General features: G+C 37.8%; 1 protein-coding gene across 6 annotated transcripts in view; it reads right to left on the bottom strand.

Moving 5' to 3' along the window:
* LOC131531755 (utrophin-like) overlaps positions 1–25,781 on the bottom strand; it is a 248,003-nt gene that overhangs the window by 180,127 nt on the left and 42,095 nt on the right. For all 6 annotated transcript variants that reach the window (XM_058762784.1, XM_058762788.1, XM_058762786.1 and 3 more), the window contains 17 exons: positions 19,985–20,197; positions 16,345–16,526; positions 16,116–16,266; positions 13,848–13,967; positions 13,029–13,130; positions 12,247–12,354; positions 11,907–12,086; positions 11,644–11,822; positions 10,287–10,386; positions 10,124–10,211; positions 9,792–10,039; positions 9,042–9,222; positions 4,624–4,739; positions 1,949–2,089; positions 1,754–1,867; positions 563–718; positions 218–388 (listed from right to left, as the gene is read on the bottom strand). In XM_058762784.1, coding sequence (XP_058618767.1) covers positions 218–388; positions 563–718; positions 1,754–1,867; positions 1,949–2,089; positions 4,624–4,739; positions 9,042–9,222; positions 9,792–10,039; positions 10,124–10,211; positions 10,287–10,386; positions 11,644–11,822; positions 11,907–12,086; positions 12,247–12,354; positions 13,029–13,130; positions 13,848–13,967; positions 16,116–16,266; positions 16,345–16,526; positions 19,985–20,197 — 2,550 coding nt within the window. The remainder of the gene's footprint in view (positions 1–217; positions 389–562; positions 719–1,753; positions 1,868–1,948; positions 2,090–4,623; positions 4,740–9,041; positions 9,223–9,791; positions 10,040–10,123; positions 10,212–10,286; positions 10,387–11,643; positions 11,823–11,906; positions 12,087–12,246; positions 12,355–13,028; positions 13,131–13,847; positions 13,968–16,115; positions 16,267–16,344; positions 16,527–19,984; positions 20,198–25,781) is intronic.

Raw genomic sequence — 25,781 nt, 5'->3', positions numbered from 1 at the left:
AAAACTATAAAAATGACAAAAGCACATAAACAACTGAAAATAAAAACTAAATATAAAAACACTAATTCAATGTATAAACTCTATAACAGTATATAAATAATACTAAAATAGATAAATACGAAAAGTATAACTGTACATTAAAAAGCAATACAATATATAATGCATAAAATAATGAAAGTTATTATAGATCTGTTATTTTCAAGCCATTCATACGCACCTTCATCTCCTGCAGCGCCTCCTCCAGCTCCTCTGGACTCTTGTACTCAAAGTCTCTCATGAGAAACTCCTCGTCCACTTGAATCATCCACTCACGCATCTCCGCCACGTCTTTCTTCAGATTCATCACTTTCTCCTGGCCTTCACTCACACGCTCCTCACGACTCAACAACTGCAAACAAAATCCACGTAACATGACTTATCCCAGAAGAACATGTTCTTGAATCAAGCAGGGTTGGGGAGTGGCTTAATGATTGGTTTCTACTTGAATAAATCACCTTGTACAAGTTCTTCCCTTGCTGTGTAGCTAACAGATGTTAAGACCAGCAGTCATTATCTCTCTCACCTCTTTACTGAGTGTGTCCCAGCGTCTCTGACTGTCGTCCAGCTCCTTCTGCCCCCAGCCGATCAGACCCGGTACTGAGCTCTGCTGCACGGCCGCCACGTTCTCCTTTATCTGCTTCAGAGACGAGTCCACGCTCTCCATCTCACTCACCAGCTCCTGCACAGACAGCGCAGACACACCTCAAACAACTTCAGAGAAACTCTTAACATTTTGGTTTTGAAATTGCTCAACCATCAACTTCAGCTGATTTCCCAACCAGTTTAAACTATGTTTAGCAAACCAGCTCAACAAGTCCAGCACCAGCTCAGCCTCGGTGGTTAACCAGGACAACCCTGGACCTGCTGATAAACCAACTAAACCAGTGCCAAACAGCTAGAAACTGTAAAACTAGCAACATAAAGGCCCCGATACACTTCAAGTGAAATCAAAGAACAAACTAATGTGAACAAAATCGAACAAAGCTCATTTGGAGACTAGTTTATTCACATTATATGCTTTAGACATGTAAAACATCCACGTTTCACATCATTACTGGGTGCTTTAATGATATAATTGTGTATATGTACACTGCATGATTACATGAACTAGTGAACTGAACCAGAGGATTAAAACAAACTGTCCAAAAGAACCCATTAATAGAAAAGAATCATATTTCCCTGTTGCCCGAGGCTCTTAAATTAAAGGTAATAATGTTATAAAAAAATTTCAGTTTCTTGCACAGACCAATCGTTTTGCTTCATAAGACCGCAATATATCATCAGGAGCCACGGGTATTCATTTTGTGTTGCCTGTATATGCTTTTTTTGACTCTCAAAGTGCCGGTAGCCATTGACTTTCATTTTATAAAATACATCCATCTGTCCTACTCAAGAAAACAAGTCACCTACATCTTGGATGGCCTGAGGGTGAGTAAACTAACAGCAAATTTACATTTTTGGCTGAACTATTCATTTAACTGCTATTTTCTCACCACTGTCATGTCTGTCGAGTGTTTATTTTGTTATTGAGAGGAAAGTGTGCAACATATATAACAGTATACAGCAGAAATAGTATGTCAAACTTTTTTTTAGCCTTAAATGAAGAATAAAAAAAAACCTTGCTGCGAGTATATTGAGGCTTTTATTTAACTAGCTGGATTATTCACCGTTACTCTTCCACATTAATGACTTATTGAATGCGTTGACCTCTGACCTTGCACTGGTTGAGTTCTTCCTGTAGTTTGTCGCCGTGACTGAAGCCGCTGGCGTCTCGAGACAGCAGCTCCTCAACCGCATCCAGCCAGCGCTGCACCTCCTCACTCTTCACCTGATCCACATCAACACCACCATCAAAACACACGGCACCCATGCAAAGACAAGCATCTCAGTCTGATGGCACAGCTCTCACCTTTGTGTCCTTCATGCTACCCAGAATGCACTGCAGCATGCTGAGCTGATCCTGGGCGGCGGTGGAGAGCTCAGTCCAGGCCTGCTGCTCTGCTGCCTCCGACACCTTCTGCCGCTGCTCCTCTATCTCAGCACAAAGAGCCTAGAAAACAGGCCAAACTACGTTACCCACAAGAGCCCTCTCATAACTAGAGTTCACCAGGTCATACTTTAAATCATTAATTTATTATTATAATTTATTTTAGTTATGCTGTAAAGTTATAGTTATCTGATTTCAAGTAACAATAGTTTGATAAACTAGAGAAACTATGGGGAAATGTATCATTAATATAGTAAATAGAAACATCTAATACTAGAAAATGTATTATTTGCATAAAACTGGGATACAAAACTGGGGTTATTATTGTTTAAAATAAATCTGTTAAAATGTTTGTTAACTAAACAAATTAAAAAAAAAAAAAAAAAAAAAAATTAAACTGATGAAACAAGATAAAAAATAAATAAAAAAAACTACTTAAATTGATAAATGTTGCCCTGGAACTAACTGAAATAAATGCAAGTGGAATTACTAAAATTACTAAAAATGAAAAATAAATAAAATGTATAAAAGCTAAATAGAAATATATAGAATAAAAACATAATAAAATGCCAAAAGCACATCAAAATGACTAAAGAATTATGAAAATGAGAACTGAAAAATAAAACTAAAAGCTAAAAAAATATATATTTTAATATTACAATTATTAAATAATACTAAATACTAATAAAAAATTGCATTGCTAAAAAATACTAAAAAATGAATAAATGGTATAATAGTGTATAATACTAAGATAACAGCGCACAAAACTAATATATCTCTGATTAAAAAATGTTTCTGGAATTTATGCAGTAATTTAGTAATGTAAAATATATAAAATAAAATAAAAAAATAAAAATGCGAAGGTTAGCAAGTGTCTTTAAAATACCAGATAATGGGATTTAAAAAAAAAAAAAAAAAAAGAGGTTAAGTGTATTTCTATTTTTTATGACATGGCAAATCCTGTTGAATTGAGACTTGGGTATGCTGGCTTTGGATATGCTGGCTTCGGTTATGTTTGAAAACTTATGTTTGATATGTAAACAAATGTATTCATTTATTCAAAGTGTGTTTTGCTTACTGTACACATTGTTGAACTACTGCTGAAAATGTGCAAACGTTTACCAATTCAATTCTACAAAAATACCATGCACACATTTTTCCATGAAAAACCCATCTTGGAAATCCTGACTTCTTGTTCACTCACATGCATGTGATCATCTTTACATCATTAGAGTGCAGTTCTTCATTCACACCTGCAGATGGAGACACAGTTCAACCCACAACCACCTAAAAACCCTCCAAAGACCACTTCCACTCCCACAGAAACAAGTAAAATAGGAGTTTAAGCTTCTCGCAGTCCATAATCAGCTCTTGTGTATGACAGACATTACATAGCTGGACGTAGGGTCATATTCTGTCTGTTTGTGTGGGCTGGTGAGAGCTGTGCAGACGGCCATCAGACGCTCTTCTGTGCCACGTGGGCATCGCCCGGCTCAGGCCAGAGACCAACACAGCTAGTATAAATATTTAAAGAACTTAAAACAAATGCCAGCCAGCGTTTGCTCACTTTGGCTTGTTTTGCCATCTTAGTCGTTGGCGTTCTTCCCATCATTCATGGAGTTACAGAAAGAAACGCATCCAAAACCCAAACGCTAACGTCAGATAAACAGACTGAACACACGGATCAAGCAGAGATCCAAACAGAGAATCAACATCCAGTATGGCACAATGCTAGACCACCACAACAAGCACACAGAGTTAACAAGCAGGTTCCTCGCCAAGCGCCGAACGAGAGGAAAAACTGCCTTTGGTGAGTAAATACAACAACAAACTGCCACAAAATACATGATTTAAATCAACTGTAAGAAATAAAGTCTAAAGGCTCATTCACACCAACAACGATAACTACAGTGATTGACTATATTATATTAGCCTGGCCTGAGTCCTCTGAGTTTTAACAGATCCACTAAAGCATGCGGTGAGTTTGGTGCAGGGTAACTGACGATGATTGGGTGTAAATCACATGAGAGGAGGCAATGTTCACACAATGAATCCATCCTCTAGTTTTTGTGCATGTTCCTCACCCGCAAAACAGTCTGAATGAATAAATAAATAATGGTGGTAATGATAAAACAAATAAACTCGCTCACTTATAATTTTTTTTTTTTTAAATGTATACCCCATACACACCTGAATTTAGCATTGTCCCCTTGTGATCTGATCAATGAAAACGCATCTTAACACCAGGTGCAAACAGGACATAAGCTATTGAGAACCTCTCACTGCCTGTGAAATTTCACTAATTTGACCACACCTTTAGAATATTGTATTTTTGTAATTATCATTAAAGTTATTGTCCTTGATATGAACAGGCTTTAACTCTCATTGATTTACTGTAGGCAAGAGTGACTTCAAAGACATACAGTATAAATCGTCTACTAAATAAAGTGTAAATCTGCAGCCAATCACACCTATTCAACCTCTTTCATGTCAGGTAAACAGTCTCAATTCACTCACCACGCACAGGTGTGACTAAAACTGACTTGTAGACCCTGCACAAAAGCATCCCTGTCACACACACACACACACACACACACCTGAGCTTTAACGACCCCCTGTTCAGCTGTGGTGATGTCTCTGATATCAGCGCTGGCCGTGTTCAGTCTGGACTCCGTCTGCTGCAGCGCTCTGGACCCCATCAGCCTGGACAAAACTACAGACACAACGACAAATTACACACAAATCCATCACTCCAGCCATACAAAAGCAATTCATACTGATTTAAACTCTTAAGAGAAAGTATAAGTTTTGATGCTGTAACTGGTAAAATTCATTCTTTTCACCACATTTTAGCAGTTTTGCATTTTTTAGACAAATATTCAGTCTTTCTGTGTCAATTAATAGAAGTTCATAAAACTGCATTTTAAGATATATATGCCAAACAACATATGATACAATACGATGCATCATACATATACACACACACATACATACACATATACATACAGTATATATAGGTCAACAGCTGTGTTTTAGTGCTGGAATTTCTGAATGGTTTGAGGCTGGAATTTAGCGCATTTCAAGTGAAAGTACTTGATGAACATACTATGTGTGGAGAGCATTCACTCATTAGACTTTATCTCATTTTTGACCAAGATGGCTTTTAGAGGCTTTTGCATTGGAACTCTTCATACATACTGTACGTACACTGCCGCTCAAAAGTTTGGGATATGTAAGATTTTTAATGTTTTTTAAGGGAGTCTCTTCTGCAAAAAAAAACAAAAAAAAAACAGTAATATTGTGAAATCTTATTGCAATTTCTACTATCGGTTTCCTATTTTAATATACTTTAAAATATAATTTATTTCAAATAAGCTGATTTATTATGAGTGTTAAAATTGTTGTGCTGCTTCATATTGTTTTTTGGAACATGTGATACTTTTTTCTTTGATTCTTTGATGAATACAAAGTTAAAAAGAGCAGCTTTTGTTCAAAATAGAAATCTTTTCTAACAATATAAGTCTTTACTATGACTTTTTATTCATTTAACTCATCCCTCCTGAATAAAAATATGAATTTCTTAAAAAAAAAAAAGAAAGTAAAAAAGGACTGACCCCAAACTTTTGAATAGCATTGTATATTGTATTTTTTTTTTTTAATAAATGCTGTTCTTTTTAACTATTTATTAATCAGAGAATCAGGAGAAAAGAGGATCATGTGACACTGAAGACTAGAGCAATGATGCTGAAAATTCAGCTTTGATCACAGAAATAAATTACATTTTAAAAGTATATTAAATAGTTTTTTTTCTGTATTTTTGATCAAATAGATACAGCCTTGATGAGCACTAAAAACTTACTGATCTCAAACTTTTGACATTTACATTTAGTCATTTAGCAGACGCTTTTATCCAAAGCGACTTACAAATGAAGACAATAGAAGCAATCAAAACAACAAAAGAGCAAAGATATGCAAATGCTATGACACGTCTCAGTTAGCTTAACTCAGTACATGTAGCAAGATTTTTTGTTGTTGTTGTTTTCTTTTTTTAAATATATAATAAATAAAAAGAAAACAGATAGAACAGAAGAAGAATAGATCAAGCTAGTGTTACAGTATTGCTATAAAGAGTGCCGCATGTCTCAACCCAAAACAACAACAACAGCCCCTTAACACATGTAGTATTTACTGTACATCTGGATGCTTCCTCTTCTGTAGTACATCACTAAAATAATCTCTGTTGGATTTTGACATTTGTGATTAATAACGTATGTGAACCGGCTCCATCCAAGATGTTTGTTTGTTGAATATCAGAGAGAAGACACAAATAACTGCCTGTGGCTCATTTGTGTTTGTCATTGTGTGTGGGTGTGCGTTTGCTTAGCTTGAATCCCAGATGTTAGAGGTCAACGGGTCAAATCATGGAACATTAGCTTTCCGATTGTCCCACGAACATTCAACTGTTTATATTTAATGCAGCCATACCTTGGGGACAAAACTGCTGAAAAATTACCCAAAATGAATGAGACAAAATCGTCTTTTGAGGCAAAAAAATTATTCATCATGAAGTAATAATAATACATGTTTTCTTTAAGGGATGAGGGTTTGTGCTAGTCATTATAATTAGCTTTATATAAATACATCAGTAGCCTATGGCATGTTAATCAGCTAAGCAAACGTGTTTGTGTGTGTGTGTGTTTATTTAGCTAAACCGTGGGCACAAAACGGTCCCAGAAGTTCACTAAATTTGACAAAACATCACTTTGGGACATCTGGGAATGTTTTCAATTAGGAAACAACTATTTTTAAGAAAGAAACATTTTGTTATTGTTGCCATTTTCATTCTGGTTTAACAAAATTTATTTCTGAAAGGTTTTTCAGAATGGGGTCAGTCTATAGTCATAATTAGCTGTATGTAAAACAATAGAAGTCTATGGTATGCCCTCATTTCCATGGCTGGCTAAATGTGGGTGTGAGAGAGATTTACTCAAGCTTTAAGGTTAAACACTGATGTACTCTTACTTAGAGCTCTTTCTAGCGTGCGCACACACTCTCAGAGGTTTATCAGTGTGTAAAAGCTTTCTCATGGGCCACACTGACATTACAGCCATAAATAGGCTGCTCTCTCTCACTCTGGCTCTGCTCTTGTTGGCTCCACAAATGATTTACCTGTTGCATAAGTCACTATTTCTGTCTTTAAATAAAACTGAGGAGAACAAGAGAAACTGATACAGAGAAACAGAGGTACTGCACCCCTTGGCACCAATTCAAACCCTCACCGAGCCTCAATCTTTCTGTAGATCTGCTTCAAAACCTAGTGAGCTGCCTACTTAGGCAGTATTTTAAGGTAGTTGCACTCGCAACACAAAAACAGACATTCAACATTGCAACATTTAAGGACTACATTTCATCAGAAAATAAAAACGTGGCATTGTTAGCAGCAGTGTTGGGCACGTTACTTTAAAAAAGTAATTAGTTATAGTTACTAGTTACTTCTCACAAATAGTAACTGAGTTAGTAACTGAGTTACATCATTATAAAAGTAACTAATTACCAGGGAAAGTAACTATTGCGTTACTTAAAAAAAATAAATAAAAAAAAATAAAATAAAAAAAGTTAAAATGTGTCAAATAACTTGGATGCCCCCGATATTAAATGAATGAAATAGACACTAAATAGAATAAATTATTATTATAAAACATTATAATAATAATTAGTACACTAATCTATTTTAATATTTCTGTGGGACAATGTGAGAGACACCGATCAAATTCAATATATTATTGTAAATATTATCAAGCAATTATATATATAAAGCTTATGTTTGTAAAACGGTACAGTTTTTTATTTTTTATTTTTTTTTTTATATCTGACACTTGGCATCAGTCAGTTAAGCATTATAATATGATATTATGATAATTTAGCATTATATGATAGAACTTTAGTAATCAGAATAAAATGATTAGATAAAAGCTGAAGAATTCCAAAAGGAACTCCGTTATTTTGACAGGAAAATACAACAAAGAATATCGTTTACATGTAGCGCGTCAATTCTGCATGTTATGAAAGATGTTATGAAATCTCGATCTGTATCTTTCTTTGCACGTGTGAGAAAAGCGACGGCGAGCCGTGCGCCTACCAGAGTTTACGGTACATCAAATACAGCTACACTGTGCGTCCATTCAGATAAACTGAAAAATTAAATGATAATGTTATAATAAATTATAGTAACGCCGCATTTTATTGTCACTAATGGTAACGGCGTTGTAACGGGGGAAACAGTAATTTGTTTGATTACTCGTTACTGAAAAAATAACGCCGTTAGTAACGCCGTTTATTTATAACGCCGTTATTCCCATCACTGGTTAGCAGCATGTACTAATATTAGAAATCAGGAATCTGGATGATCTACAACTTTTGGTGAGGTTCTCAAATGAGCATCTAATGACACTTTACTATACCATGAGTCTGGGTTCACATTGTTAGCTTAGCAACATGCTAACTGCTCTATTGAAATCAGTTCAGTTAGGAGTTGTGTCTCCTGCGCTAGCTGTGTAGCGTTATTACCTATGTCGAGAGTTTGAAACTTGAGGTAGCGTTTCGGTCTGTATGCTGCCTAATGGATAGCTCACAAACTTTTATGGTACTTTTTTGTCATTTTTGGAGCTTGACAGAAACAGTTACAGTCTATTTTAAAGTATGGAAAGAGCAGGTTGGATATCCTTCAAAATTTCTCCTGTGTTTGACAGGATGAATAAAGTCGTATGCGTTGGCATGACATGAGGGTGAATAAACAATGACATTGCTGGCTGAAATATTCCCTTTAAATGCAACCCTTTAAGAATGCGTTGTTCTTTCGCCAGAAGTGATTTCATTTCTCTATATTTGTAGCTTAGATAGAAAAGCTCAACTACCAGTTTTCAAAATCCCAAGTTCCCTCAAATTGCAGGCTGGAGCGACATTCTTTGAATGTTATGAGAGTGTAGTGTAAAGGCTGCAATTTGGAATTGTATACCTGTAGTGATGTCCTGCTGCCGCGTCTTGAGCTCTTGAATAGTTGTGCTGTGGCGTGATGCCAGCGCTGTCACACTGGGCCTCATGGTATCAGGGGCACCAGGTTCTGCTGCCAGACGCTCCGTCTGAGAACAGAGATCTTCAACCTGCGGCTGACGCTTTTCCAGCTCTGCTACTCGAGCCTGAAACACAGTACAGTACATACAGCACAGATTTAACAACTCTGTTACACTGCAAAATCCCATAAGGCATTCAGATTGGTTTTTAACTTGGTGCTACAATCTTAAAAAAAATAAAGGTTCTTTGTTGGCATCACTGGTTCCATGAAGAAACTTAAACATCTATGGAAACTTTGCATTCAATAGAATGTTCATTATAGTGGAAAAGGTGTTTTAGATCATTAAAATGTTCTAAAGAAAAGATGGTTCTTTTGAGAACTGTTCACTAAAAGAAATAGTTCTTCAAAAATATCATAGAAGAACCATTTTTGGTTTCCCAAAGAACTTGCAGTGACAGTTTTTAAAAGAACTACTTTTCTTAGTGTGAAGAACATTCTGAAGAACTTTGTTTCACCATTTTGTGCAATGGAAAGGTTCTATAGATGTTGACGGTTCTTCATAGAACCATCAATGCCAATAAAGAACCTTTTTTTTTTTTTTTTTTTTTTTTATAAAGAGTATACTGTTAGATTCCCTTTAACATCTGATTTGAGTAAAGTGACTTGCATAAAATTGCCTGGTATTTGACTGACCTCATAGTCGTCTTTGAGTGCCTGGAGTTCCTGCTGGTTGTCCTTGGCTCTAAACCCTTTTGTGGAGATCAACCACTTCTCCTGTTCCTGCAGGAATTCATTTACAGCCTTCAGTCCTGATTGAACTGCCACCACACGCTCTAGAACTTGAGCTCGGTTCCTCAGATCCTGGATCAGGTTCTGGCAGCTCTCCCATTCTTTACGAACAGAGTCCAGGCCAGAACGGGCCTCATCAGAAGACAGACCTTCTGTATAGACAGATAGAGTGATTTTAATCAGTAGGAGAAGACAGGAATCATCATTTATCGAGGAAATCACCCACAATCCCCTACCTTTCTCCAGCTGTTCAATCATCTTCTCTCCTTTCTGCACCAACTCTTTCACTGCCCCCTCGTTTTCAGCAAGCTCTATACCCAGGGTCTACAGATATGGGACAAATATATTCAGTAGACCAAATATATGAACAGGTAAATTTTAGGTGTTATAATAAATCACCTGTAGTTTTTCCTTCAGGACAGGCGAGTCTTCAGCAGCTCTGGCAGATGACTTCCATGCAGCCAGCCGAGACAAAAGCTGGGGAACATCAGTTTCAGCTCTAAAAAACAAACATCACATTGGGTTCACATGAGGGAGTGCTACAGCTGAGCAGAACAACAGAGTGTGTGTAAACACTGTATAGCTTATGCTAATGGTTCCCAAATGTGTATATATATAAAACGGTTAGTTCTATTCCTCGATTCTGATTGGTCAGCAGCTGTGTTTTATTCACGATACAGCACGGCTATGACCGCTTCACCCAATGGTTCTGTGTATCACTGAGCAGCACCCTTAGCAACCGCCCTTAGCAACATAAACAATCAATAATATAGCATTAAAGCTGTTCCATGTATTATGTATTTTGGCAATATTAGCTGATTCCTGCTGGCGTTATGTTGCATCTTTCATCTAATTTTGAGACCACGCCCTTCCCCGTCTAAACACTTGAGGAGATATGCTGATGTGTGTGTGGCGTGCGTATATATCATATATGGTGTTAAAAAAATAAATGACAGCAGATGATAAGAGCTCCTATTCTCTGTTTTTATTTAGGCTCCATGAGAGGCATGTTCGGAACATTCTCTTCCCGTTTACTGTTGCTGTCAGGAACTATTTTTAAGCGGAAGGACAGCATTTAATGAACTTGCTTCAAAAAAGTAACATTTCAATACATAAATGTTTGGTATCAATATTGTTTTACTGTGTGGAAATCGTATTATAAAAGCAATAAGGTACTCGAAGCCGCGCTGTATGGCCTCTCGTACCTTATTGCTTGCATATATAATAAAAGAATATATGTTTAATAGTATCATTAAACCTCTACAAATGTTCATTTTGTCCCATGTGCTTAACATAAATATAAGCAAGGAGTTGGATCACTTGTGCAGCTGTCTTTTGCTCTGGCATGTTTTGGAAGTGAATGGGTTGAAAAGACAATATACTATTGTAGGTCGTGGATGAATCATTTGGAGAGATCACTCAGAAATATTAGATATTAGCCTCTCCATTGCTCAAATGGGACTGCCTGATTCTGAAACTTTTCTTTCCATTTAAACACTTTCATGTGGTTACAATGGAATTCACTGCAATAAAGTGGCAAGGCAGCAAACACATATTGAACAACTTTTTGGGCTTGAAATTATGGATTTTGGTTATTGCTTTAACTTTTTTTTAATTGCAAAAATAAGAAAAATGCAAGCACAAAATACAAAGTTTGACTGATCTTGACAAAATCTCAAAATCCTGGAGGGACTGATAAAAGAGATTTCTGTGTTTTTTGTTTTTTTTTTACAAGGAAGAGGTGTGTTTGTCATACAGTCTCCTGAGCTCGCTGTCTGTATCAAGATGTCGTCTTTTTGGTGGGGCAGGTGGTGGTAGCTCTCGGTCGCTGCTGGTGAAGGTTTGCTCCATCCGTGTTGTTACTGTTGTAACTGTCTCCATGAAAACCTTCTCCTGTACCTGGGGCATCCCAGTCACGGACACCGCTTCGGTTACCTGGAGACCGAACAGATGCTTGGAATCAATGTCAAATAAAAAGCTAATGTGCATTAACAAACACACGAGATGCATTTATCTGACTTGGCTGGAGCAGTCCTCTAGTTTTTGGACCAGGTTGTCCCAGCGTTGGGTCAGTAGGTCTGTGTCTGCTTCGATCCTCTGAGCTGCGGCTGGACTGTTTAACAGCACCATCACATCCTGTCCAGCATCTGACAGAGCACTCAGGGCCCTCCGCTTCTGGGCCATATCCTCCTTAAGACTCTGCAAAGAGTCAGAACCCAAAACAGCAATGCTCTTATCAACCTGGTAGATTTCAGTTGTTATTTGTAAAACCTACATTTACAATCTTAAAATTACAATGATTTATGTTCTCGGAACATTAAGTAATAAAATAAGACATTATGTATGTTTGTCTACTCACGGTTAATCTGCGGACGCTGGCATTTATTTCACTAGGGTCTTTAAAATCACTGGTCTGAACTTCAGTCAAGGCCTTCTCCTTATCTGCTAGCCATGATCCAAATAAACTCTGAATGGATGAGAAGACAGTTAGCTAGCAAATATGCTTCATCATTCATATACTTCTCCAAATAAAAAGAGAAAATAATCATACTACCCTCCCTTACACAGTACTTTAGCATAAAAAGCATTAATTTAATGTAATATCATAGAAAATATCCTTTGATTTGCATCACAGTTCAGTTTGCAGACTGACGGAAGTGGTCCAGCAAGGGGATGTGTGAAAATAAGATTGTGTGCACTCTACACTAATGATGTAATGGGTCAATGGTAATGGTATCTGGAAATCATAAACTGCCATAATTGAATCTCACCCTTTCCCAGAATGCAGCCTAAACTGTTAAAATTGCAATCTGACCCTTAAATGCATTCAATGAACATTCCAAGTCCAAGATAAGAGCACAATACAATGGGGCTCAACACAGAGCCCTGAGGCACATCTCTGATTATTTTTTTTGTCCAGCAGCTTTAGTAACTTCAGGTTTTTGCTGGATTGAAATTAATGTATGGATGGGCAAAATCAAAAATATTTAAGTACTCAAACATTACAGAAATTGATCATGAAAACTTTTTTTTTCCAAACTTAATTATTTGCAATTATTTGAAAATACGTATAAAAGGGCCTCATTATCAATTTTGTGATTTGTTACACTGGACTGTTGGATTTTTGGTATCAGGCCTCACCTGGTCATCAAGCAACCGCTGCCACACCAGCTGAATTTCCTCAAGTTTGTTCCAGCGTTCCTCCGTCCAGCGACACACTGCCGCCCAGCGCTCTCCCAATGACTGTAAAGAAAAAAAGGAAAAACAAAAGAGGGAATGTTATTCACTGAATGACTTTTCACACACTTTTACAGCCTCTGGGAGTGTCAAATATCTGTTCAGTTCCAAGTTTCTTGCTGTGCTGCATCCAATGAATTCTCAACACTGTGTCCAACATTAATATATCTCAATCCTTAGAGGAGCTATCAGTAAAGGCATGGAAAACAGCTTGGTTTGATTACCTTTGCACTTTAGGTGAGAAGAAACTTACTGTAAAATTAATTCTTCATTCAATGAAACATTCACCTTGATCACCATAAAGCATTCACCTTGATCTCCATAACACTAGTCAAACAACATTGCACTCTGGTACACACACCATAATGTCTTTTCCTCTTAAAATTTCCTTACAGATGGCAGGAATAAACAATTAATTTAAATATGAATATTACCAGAAATTACATTACCAGACATAATGACCGAGTTTTCAGAAAACCACAAACATGGCTATGTGTTTTATTTTACTACTTTTTATGGTGATATACGAAAATTAGTGCTTAAACACCAGCTGACACTTAAAAAGATTTTCTTTTAATAATTCAAACAAGTGAGTTCTATAATTTGTATGTCTGAAGAAAATAACAGCTCTGACCAGACGCTCTGAATAGCCACTTCATAATTACAGTCATTTCGAAACAACAAATAAAAACTTGGCATTATATCCTGCATGTTGTCCTCTACCTGCAGTTGTTCCTCCAGGGCAGCAGTGGCACTCTCCCCACTGTTCTCATCCACGACGACAACCATGTGTGTGAGAGAGTTCACCTTTACCTGTTCCAGCTCCAGATCATTCTGCAAAACCTGAGGAAATAACACCGAAAAAGAGGTCAAAAGGTTAAGGAATGGTCCATTTTGTTAAGTTTCTTAATTTACCCAGAAAAGAGGAAATGCACATTTATTAAGGCATCACAAAATCACCAAATCACCATATTATCAACTGAAATTATAATTGAAATTTTTATTTTCTTTTATTTTTCACATTGCAGTTATTATGGCAGTGATTTTATGTATGTATTTATTTATTCATTATTTTACAGGAAATAAACCAGAACTGGAAGCTGAAACATGAAAATAATGCCATAATGCAAAAGCCTTGATTACATATAATTCAAAATATCGGTATCATTTTGTTAAAGCTAAATAAAACTTCTAATACCTTTCTTTTAATTTTGGGTCAAATCTGCCCAGGGCATGTCTTTAACAGGTTTCTCAGAAAGTTTGATGCAGCAGAATTCAGGGTGGATATTTTTTGACTCTGTACTGTGTCAAGTATGAAAGTGTACATGTGCGTGTCTCCGTAAATAATGTGGAAGCACTAGGGTGATGTGGTACCCTTCCTATGAGACTGTGAGGCTCCTAAATGTAAGCATGTGTGTGAGAGCGAACGTGTGTGTGTTCTCCATTTGCTAACTGAACAAACACACAGAGGTCGTGTTTGCCCCTCGTTCACTGGGGCGTGTGTTGATTTTCTTTTTCATTCTTCTCACAACTCAAATCTCCCTCTTTCTCTCTCTCCTTTCAGCATTCATGATAAATTCACGTTGGGGATCAGAAAGAGAAAGCTTTTATTTGTGAACAGGTTGCGTACACAGACGGGATCTCTGATGAGAGTCATTCATTAACTACTCAAGTCTCTTTGGGAACGTTTTATTGCTCAGAGGTTGCTATTTTAGGAGACTTTATCAAAGTTAAGTATACACTTTGTCTCATAATTTTCTTTTAATGTTTCTTAGTAATAATTTTCTACAATCTTCAATTCACTTTTTTCTAATGTACAATCTATCAATTGTGATCAAGTTACACTCTAAAAACACTGGTTTACTTTTCAGCCCAAATGCTGGATTAAGACTGCTGGGTAAGGAAGCTGGGTTGATAATCGTTTATAAATCAATAACCCAACTGTGGTGGGTTGGAAATACAGATTTGAAAAAGAGAATTACATGTCACGCGGGTTCAAGTGCATATGGCTTTGTGTGTACTGACACCACTTCACCTATCTGTTTTACCTATTGATTATTACTATTGGCTGTATTCTGTATTGTAGGCATTCTGTGTTTGAACTCATTTCGGATTAATTTTAACCCTGCAGTATAGTAATTTTACGGCTTGGTCAAAACAACCCAGCACTGGATTCATCCTTTTTTTAATCGAGCACTGTGTTGCTAAAATAAACCAATATGGGTTGTTTTTAAAGAAATAATTCACCCAAAAAAAATGTTAATTTGATGAAAATGTACTCACCTTAAGGCCACCCAAGATATATTGAGTTTGTTTGCTCATCAGAACAGATTTGGAGAAATGTAACATTACATCACTTGTTCACCAATGGATCCTCTGCAGTGAATGGGTGCCATCAGAATGAGAGTCCAAACAGCTATATAATAATCCACAACTAATCAACACCACTCCAGTCCATCAATTACCATCTTGTGAAATGAAAAGCTGCTGTTTTTGTAATGAACAAATCCATCATTAATGCATTTTAACTTTAAACCGTTGCTTCCAGATAAAATATGGGGTCCATACATAACACTTTCTCCAGTGAAAAAGTAATCTCACCTGATTCGGGAGAGAAATATGCACAGATCAGATATTATGGATTATGGACTCGTATTTGGCTTCCCAAGATGTTAACTAATGGACTGGGGTGGTGTGGATTATTGTGATGTTTTTATCAGCTGTTTGGACTCTCATTCTGACGGCACCCATTCACTGCAGAGGATCCATTGCTGAGCAAATGACTAAATGCTACATTATCCAAATTTGTACCCATGAAGAAACAAACTCATCGGCTCATCTTCAGGAGGCCTGATGGTTTTATTTTTGGGTGAACTATTCCATAAACTTTTTAGAGTGTATAATTTTGTGATGCATCACAATGTATCATGACACACCATGACATAGATGGCGATACCAAGTCCAACTTAGAGAGTCAAATGCTTCTCTTACTTTGTGCTGCTCTATCTGGGTCAGATATCCCTCCATGTCTCCTGCTATTTGCTCTTTCTCCATCTTACGGATCCGCCCCTCCGTCTGTGTCAGCCAATCAGAGAGCTGCTGGAGCTGCCGTTGCTGAAGGTCCATCAGAACTTCATGAAGTCTGAAGACAGAGGAGAGATGACAAATTCAAGCACACTCTTCAAACAGAAGACTTCAGTAGGAATGTGTGCGTCCGTACCTGGACTGACGGTCCATGCTGGCGACCCTCAGGTTTTCCCAGCGGGAGTTGAGCAGTGTCATCTGCTCTCGGATCTCATCCTCCTCTTCCTCACTCAGGTTGCCTTGAGCAATCAGCTGGTTTCCCGCCTGCAAGACGTTACCCACGCTACTCTGGTGGGCTGTCAATTCCATCATAAACGCCTGAGGAGGCAAAACGACACATCAGTTACCAGGATGACTACAAACCACCTTTACAGATGTCTTAGAGTACAAGTCATTTAGAGTGTTCTAAACAAAAACAAAAAACAAGGTTTAAATATGCTATATTTTAAAGATAAATGCTTTTTTAATGTAAGAAACCCAGTACCTTTTTATGTTTATATATTGGCAGTGATTGTGTGAGAAGGAAAGTTTTCTTATATAATAAATAACCATAATAATTTAATAAAATGTATGCATTTATTTATTTGATACGTTGTCATGTAATAAGCAGCTGCACCGTTTGATGGTTTATTATAGCAAAAATCTACATGAGGGAGAGTATTATGATGATTTTACCATGGTTAATTGTGTTTTAGGCACTGCATATTGCATTTAAAAATATTTTTTCATCAAGTAATACAGTTCATCATACTTACTGTAGGCTTTTATTTTTGCCAAAGAAACATGGGAACGGTAATTTTTTTTTAATAATAAAATGTGTTGACATTACAAAATGCTTAAAGTATGAACTAACCATATACATTTTTTACAGCATTTATTAATCTGTGTTCATTTTCATTTATGGCAATTTATATAACTTTATCCGATGTTTTATAAATGTGTCTGCTTAATTTTTCTTCAATTCTGTATTAATGGTTTAAATAAATAAGAATTAATTTTACTGAAAATTAGGGGTGTAATGGTACATGTATTCCTACCAAAAATTTCCGGTACGGTATGCACGTGTACTGAACAAATCGTTCCATTTTTTTCAGGAAATTCAGATAATAATTGCCGTTTTGGAGCTCTTTGATGAGGTGTGACAGATCGCTGTATAGAAGCCTTGGCAGCACGGAGCGCGATCATCTCTTTCCTCTTTATTACTAGTTTTAACATGAAATAAACATCATCACGTAATTGCTCAATCAGTGTTTCAACCGCGGAAAGATTAAAACAGCTTGTAAACAAAATGTCACGTAGCATTTCATTTACCTCAGGCAAGTCATCAGTGTCCACAGCCCGTTATTTGCTAGAGAAATTAAGTCTAGAGAAGAGCACTTTGAGAAATATTAGAATATATACTTCATTATATTTTACTTTACCAGTTAGTGACGTCTGAATTATTTAATGTATGTTTAGATAAATATTTTATGAAATAAGTTATTACAGCCACTGAGTAAATGATTGTATTTCAACAACAAATATAAATTGTATAATTTAAAAGTTAATTTAAAAACTGCATTATGTTCAATTTACATGTTTGCATACACATTTTTAATTTGAGTGTTGAATATTATAGTTAAAAATAAAGTGTAATTGAATTTAGGTTTGGGCTCTGTTGTTAGTTGTAATCTTATATTAATGTAAAAGTGCTCCCTATAGTTTAGAGCAGAAGCTGAATTTGAATTGTAATTTAATTTATTTAAAGAAAAAGCAATTTGTTCAGTAAACCATTTTTTTTCCTCCAGCTATACTGAAACCATACCGAACCGTGACGGCAAAACCGAGGTATGTACCAAACCGTCATGTTTGTGTACCGTTACACCCCTACTGAAAATGTATTAGGCTAATTTATTACAACTTTTTACAAAAATTGGCCCCTTTGAAATCAGGATTTTGTGTTTTACTATAAATTTATAATCAAAAAAATATCAAATAAAATGAAACTGAAGCTTTTTTTTGTAGTAATTAGTCTATTAAAATGCATTAAAATGAAGATACAACAATTTCTTTACAACATATCATTGCATTTTCATTTTGTCAAAAATGTGCTGCACAACAGAGGTTTACTGATTAAATTCAAGCAATGCTAAAATATTTATGCCATAATTTATTCAAGTTAAAGCAAACTTTTATTTTGGTGGTTTGCCATGAAGATCAGTTTCAGAAAATGTATTTGGCGATAGCTTTGCTCAAATGAAACGGTGAAATGCTGGTGCAGTGACTCTCAGAGCAGCTCTGGAGATGAAGTGCACGTGTTCATGTCCTCTAATAGGGATGTGTCGTGACACTCATTCACACCGTATCTTATGATCTATTCTCGAAACAGAAAAACAATCAAAAAAGACGAATGATTTAACAAACCATTTGCACAGTATCTAAATCTCTGATGTTTCAAGCGGATCCAGAGTGCAGAGACAAACAGGTTCAAGCTTCAGGAAAAGCTCAGTGCTCAGAGGATCTCCAGAGCTTTCCTGCATTTGCCTTGCTTTTGTTTCTGCATTGGTGCCTCATATTAGCCTTCACTTTCTGACAGGAATGTAAACCTCACCCTCCCGCTCTCAGGAGTGAGTTTATGTGCCCCGGCCCTGCTGTCTGTCAGAAGTCTCTCTGCCTCACAGAATTCTTCACATTCCTGGCATGTTCAGAGCATGTTCTCCGACGGGACGGGAACACGGAGAATCTGAACACAGGACATGCTAACACTAAAAGTCCTCAGGTCAATCAGAAAGAGCAGCGGTGGGCGGCTTCATGGTGTGAGGAACTTTGTTAGTTACATACTGAAATCCTACTTAAGCTGCTGCTGCTGATTCTTCTTCTTCTGAGGCTAAATTTAGTCTGTATCTCATCTTAAGAGTTTTCAAGCTACAACTTCCAAAACTCAGGTCAGACATTCAGACTGGTCTGACTTAGGTTGCTATAGCTTTAATTGATCTGACTTATAGTTTTCATAAACCCAAAGATCAACACAATAATAAAAGAAAAACTTTCATTGAGGCAGTCAAAATCTTTGTATTTTGTAAGACTTATAGTGTGTTTAAGTTGTCTATCACTAGTGAAGCTTAACGGATATTCTGGGACGACATGCTAAATCATGTTAGTAACGTGCTAATTTATGCTAGCTATGTGCTAACCATGCTAGCAACAGGTTAAAACATGCAAGAAACACATAAAAACATGCTAACTCATGCAAGAAACATGCTAAAACATCTTAAATCATGTTAACATGCTCAATCATGCTCAATCATGCTAGCAACATGCTAAAACATGCAAGAAACGTGAAAACATGCTACATCATGATAGAAACATGTTAAAACCCGTTAGATCATGCTAACATGCTCAATAATGATAGCAACCTGTTAAAATATGCTAGAAACAGGTCAAAATATGCTACATCATGCTAAAAACATGCTAAGCCATGTTAACATTCTAAATCATTCTAGCAATGTTCTAACATGTTAACAGCATGTTAAATCATGTCCGCAGCCGAATTAAACATTTTAGTAATGTGGAAGAAAATAATAACATTTCACTGACTTGAGAAATTTTCAAAGTTTCAAACAAAGCTTTGTCAAGCCAACATCAAAGTTTGTTACTCATCGTTACCCATCAATTTTTTTATATATCACAGTAATGTTATATTGTTATGTTATAGCTTCCTGAGTAATTCAATGAAATGGAGACTATCAACTAAATGCTAACAATGTTTATGAAGTGTTATTGTGTGTCACATATACCTCATGTGTGTGGAACTGGTCTTTGACCTCCTCCACGTCGTCGGACACGTCGTCCTGCATGTGCAGCGCGTCTTCGGCCGACAGCAGCCAGGTGAGCACCTCCTCCAGCGTGATCTGATACGTGTCCAGATTGACCTCCACGTCCACCTCCGTCAGCGTCCTGGGTGTCTCTGGCCGTGTGCTGCTCACCTCCTCCGTCTCTCCAGCCAAACCCTGCACAGCAACACTTCAGTTAACAGCTCATCTGAATATAATGTTATAGAAAACGTTAAGCGCTATGAATGTGCCAGCTTTCCCACATGTAAATTTCGGTAAGTGTTTCACACGTTTACACAGCCGTGTCTTAGTGTGTTTTCGGAAACGAGTTAAGCATGTTTGCGTTTATGTTCAAAACGCAAATATTGTGGCAGGTGAAGAGACATCTATGATCTATGATGTGATAACATCACACTAATGAATTCTCAAAGGGAAGTGAAGGAGACTTTTAAGAACCAGTGACTTCAGTCTGATTCATTATATGTCACAGCATCCATGTAAAAACTAAAATTAATCAAATTTAAATGTAAAACTTCTTAAGATGGCCGTCTTTTTAACTACAGTTTCTGTTGAGTTTCCTCAAACTGAAAAATTGTTACATTTACAAAAAAAAAAAAATGTGAAAGTACAAAAAAAACGTACTTGTATATATAACCCAAAGATCAAAATAAAATAAAAAAAACATTAAGACAGTTATGCACAATTTCTAATAATTGCCATTACAAAAATAAAATAAAATACATTATTGCAAAGCAATAATTTGTGCATCATGGTAGTCAACTTACATTTAAATTTTGTGGTCAGTAAAATTATCAATTTAAATGTATTATAAAGTGTAGTTTATTTCATTATCATCAAATCTAGAAAACGTTGTGGGATTTGATTTTATTTGTTTTCTCTTTGCTGTATTCTTTGATGAATAGTAAGTTCAAAAGAACAGTATTTATTTTAAATAGAAATATGATCTGTTGTCATTCCTCTATTGCAAATAAACGCTGCTCTTTTGATCTTTTAATTCATCAAAGAATCCTGAAAAAAAAGTATTGCTGTTTCCACAAAAATATTTCTCACATGATACTTCAGATGTTGATTTTCTGCTTTTAAAAAACATTTTCCATTTGTATTGTTTAAAACAGAATTCCTTTTTATAATGCGTGTTTTGATTTTGTGATGAATGTTGACCTGGACGCGTCTGCTGAGATTCACTGTGCATCTGTTGTGAGCTGGCCTAGCATTCTATCATGGAAAATTCCACGTAAAGAAACTATTCCTTTCTTTTCAAAGACCCACAAGAAAATGACTTATGGCTCTGAGCCGCACACTCATAACAAGAAGAGCTGCATGAAGTATCAGCAGGACCTTCAGACGCAGACAATACTGCCACTGGCACGTGCTCTCAGCTGACTAAACACCGGCTAACAGCATAACAGGGCTGGTCATGTGATATCATTCGCATTCCCAGATGTTTATGTCCCACGCCTTAAAAACTGACAGCTTTCCTAAACCCGGCAACCTACATTCCTCAGCACGCCCATGACGGAAATGTCACAGCTCATTGATAAGAGTGAAACACTAATCGACCGCTAATTGTGTGAGTCTGATGGAAATAGAAGCATGTTTTTCTTCATGGCGGGAACGCCATTGTGCTGTATAATAAAAGAGACAGAATCAGGTAATGAACTCATCTGATCTGAAATCTTACATCGGGGAACCAAACAGCACCACACCCGAGAACTCTGGGAAAAATGTCAAAAGTGTATCAAAAGAGAGATATAATGACAATAGAAAGAAGCTTAGACTGATAACTTGAATAAAAAGGCAACAATTCTGTAGGGAGTATGACATGAACTTTACAGCAGGCAATGCCAAATGCTAACTGTCACTGTGACTGTCACTGATGATGTGACAGTCACCAAGACCATCACCACACGCGCCAACCAGAAGCCATGGATGACAGTAGAGGTCCGTGGGCTGCTAAAGACCAGAGATGAAGCATTCAGATCAGGAGATAAAGCAGCCCTCAAAACAGCAAGAGCCAATCTGTCCCGCAGCATCAAAAATGCAAAACGGTCATATGCTCAAAAAATCAACAATCACTTCACAGACAGCAGTGACACACGGAGCCTGTGGCAAGCTATTCAGACCATCACAGACTACAAGCCCCCGCCACAGGCCTGTGATGACGACACATCCCTCCCAGATACACTCAACCACTTTTACTCACGGTTTGAAATGCAGAATGACACACCTGCACAAAAACTGCCCACACCTCCCAACGACCAGGCGCTCTGTCTGTCTCCAGCCGACGTAAGGAAGTCCCTATCTAGGATCAACCCACGCAAGGCTGCGGGTCCCGACAACATACCTGGCCGTGTACTGAAAGACTGCGCTGCACAGCTGACAGATGTCCTAACAGATATCTTCAACACCTCGCTGAGCCAGGCAGTCGTCCCCACATGTCTCAAATCCACAACAATCATACCGGTACCAAAGAAATCACCTGTGTCCTGTCTAAATGACTACCGTCCCATAGCACTGACTCAATCATAATGAAGTGCTTTGAGAGGTTAGTCATGCACAACATCAAAACCAGCCTCCCCAACACACTCGACCCGCTCCAGTTTGCATACCGTCCGAACCGCTCTACGGACGATGCAATTTCCTCCACTCTCCACCTGGCTCTTACCCACCTAGAAAATAAAGACTCTTATGTTAGAATGCTGTTCATTGACTTCAGCTCAGCATTCAACACAATAATCCCACAACAGCTCATAAATAAACTCAACCTGCTGGGCCTTAACAATTCCCTCTGCAATTGGATCCTGGACTTTCTAACCGGAAGACCTCAGTCAGTCCGTGTCGGCCACAACACCTCGAGCACTACCACACTGAACACAGGTGCCCCACAAGGCTGTGTGCTCAGCCCGCTGCTCTTCACGCTGCTGACCCACAACTGCACTGCCAAGTCCAGCTCCAACCACATCATCAAGTTCGCTGATGACACAACAGTGGTAGGCCTCATCAGCAACAACGATGAAACGCACTACAGAGAGGAAGTGGCACAGCTGGCTGAATGGTGTGGCACTAACAACCTGTCCCTCAATGTGAGTAAGACAAAGGAGGTTGTGATGGACTTCAGGAGAAACTCCGGTGATCACCCCCCACTGACCATCGACAGCTCGCCTGTGGAGAGAGTCAGCAGCACTAAATTCCTGGGGGTGCACATCACAGAGGATCTCACCTGGTCCACCAACACCATGTCACTCTCCAAGAAGGCACAACAGCGCCTACACTTCCTCCGCCGGCTGAAAAGAGCAAGTCTCCCTCCACCCATCCTCACCACTTTCTACAGGGGCACCATTGAGAGTGTGCTGACCAGCTGCATCACTGTCTGGTACGGAACTGTACTGCAGCAGACCGCAAGACGCTCCAGCGGACAGTGAACACCGCTGCAAGGATCATCGGTGCCCCTCTCCCTCCATCCTGGATATTTTCCTCACACGATGCTCCAGCAAAGCCAACAGTATCGTGAAGGACTCCACACACCCTCCCACAGTCTCTTCCAGCTCCTACCATCAGGAAGACGGTGCCGGAGCATCAGAGCCCGCTCTGCCAGACTGCTCAACAGCTTTTTCCCCAGGCTGAGAGCGCCTGAACTCAAATCACCCCGCCCCCTCTGAACCCCCATACAAACCCCTACCTCCTGTAACATGTAACGTGCAATTGAGTGTGCTACACACAGGTGAGTGGGCCTGTACAAACCACCTGTAGTAGCACACTCTCCTCCTCTATGCGCACTAGTCACTTTTCACACACACTGCTGTGTGTACACAAATCCCACAAAAGAACTCCGTAATATATGTATGTTTACATGCTCATGCACTACAAATCATCCTGCACTGTTCCCCAGCCAGCTGCTTGAACTCAATGCTTCTCCTTGCACATGTACAGTACTTATCTGAAGCATTCGTATAGTTTGTATTTTTTAGTTTGTATAGGTACTTTTTTATAGATAGTATATTTATAGTCAAAATCTATCAGTAGGATAGTTGTGTATAGGTTTATATTGTCTTACTCCATTGTTGTATGCCTGTATTTATGTAGCACCGTGGTCCTGTGAGGCACGACATTTCGTTCCACTGTATGCCCCCGCATGTAGCGGAATGACAATAAAGCTCAACTTGACTTGACTTGACTAACATACCCAAAAAACATAGTATGACCGTAGTGCATGTACAAAAACCATGCCATTGCCATTGTATTTCCAGCATACCAGTCATAAAACATGGTAATATAATAGTGCAACTTCAAAAAGGGTGTCATTGTCATAGATGTCAAGAACATGGTATTACCATGGTAGCATCTCCAAAAAAAGAGTTTAAAAACCTGGTATTACCAAAGTGCAAGTACAAAAAGAATGCCATTGTCATGACAGATGTCAAAAGCATGGTATTGCCATGGAATCACATTCAAAAACATGGTATTTCCATAGTACAACTCAAAAAAACATGGTATTAACATGATGTAATTGTAATGATATATGTTAGAACATGGCACTGACATGTAGCCACACCCAAAACCATGTTATTGCTACAGCACAAGTTAAAAATAGGGTATCACCAGTTTAAAAAAAAAAAAAAAGTCATTGTCATAATAGACAATTCGGTCATTGGCAGAGCAAAACATGGTTTATTTTTGGTACTTTTCTGTTGGGGAGAGAAAAAAAAAAAAACCTTTAAAAACATCAACTTGAATAATCATCAACTATTTTCATTTAGGGCTGTTTGCAGAACTCAACGGACACGCTTACCGGTGAGACCGACAATCACCATTTCAAAAGACTGGATCTCATCTGAACAAGGGAAAGCTCATTTTAACAGAGCTCTCAAAGAGAAAGGACATTTAAACAATGTTAATAGTAGCAACTGAGTCCTCAAACAAGGCTTTGTTCCTTGAATAAATGCACAGTGAACAGCCCTCATCTGGAGGAAAAGGTCATCTGATGAAAATATTCTGCTGGAATTCCCAACTCCATCCCACATGCTGGATAAAACGCTCTTCTTTCTGTTCGACTGTAAAACAGTGTGTGTTTGGAGGGCGGTGAGCAAAGCTGGAATAAGCAGCAATGAAATATTTGTGGTCTGACAAATGCAGAATCGCCCAAATGCCCCACAGCGTCCCAGCAGATGCCTACATTGACCCTACAAATACAGTAGTCTCATCAGTAAACACTGCACAGACCACCACACAGGACGGGAATCATGAGGATCTTAACTGCGCATCTGATTCCACAAATTACTGTTTTCAGGAAAGCACAGTGAGAACCTCATTTACATGCAGGTGTGAATCCCCTAAATTATCATTCCAGACAGACTCATGTCAATAGCAAATAAGGTATGAGAAGCTGTGCAAGATTATGAAAATAGTCATGCTTTAAGCCTGTTGTTAGGGTTGGCATATAGAGAGCAAAACTAAGGCTGCACAATTTGGGGGAAAATACAATTGCAAACTTTCTGACAAAAACTGCAATTATGACTTCAAGTGTAAAAGGGAAAAAAAAGCTTCAGGTTTGTGGTACTTGCTTTTAGGGCAGCACAATATGATTGTATATTTGCAATATATATATATATATATATATATATATATATATATATAAATAATATTATACAAATATTACCACTGTGTGTAAAATTAAAAATAAGCATTTAAGAAAAAAATATGATAATTTTGTTTTACAGTACAACTGTATAAAAAAAAAAGA

The sequence above is a fragment of the Onychostoma macrolepis genome, chromosome 23, assembly GCF_012432095.1.
Source record: "Onychostoma macrolepis isolate SWU-2019 chromosome 23, ASM1243209v1, whole genome shotgun sequence".
Classification (NCBI taxonomy): domain Eukaryota; kingdom Metazoa; phylum Chordata; class Actinopteri; order Cypriniformes; family Cyprinidae; genus Onychostoma; species Onychostoma macrolepis.
Note: the sequence above shows the minus strand (reverse complement) of the source record. Positions and strands in the feature narration are given on the sequence as shown.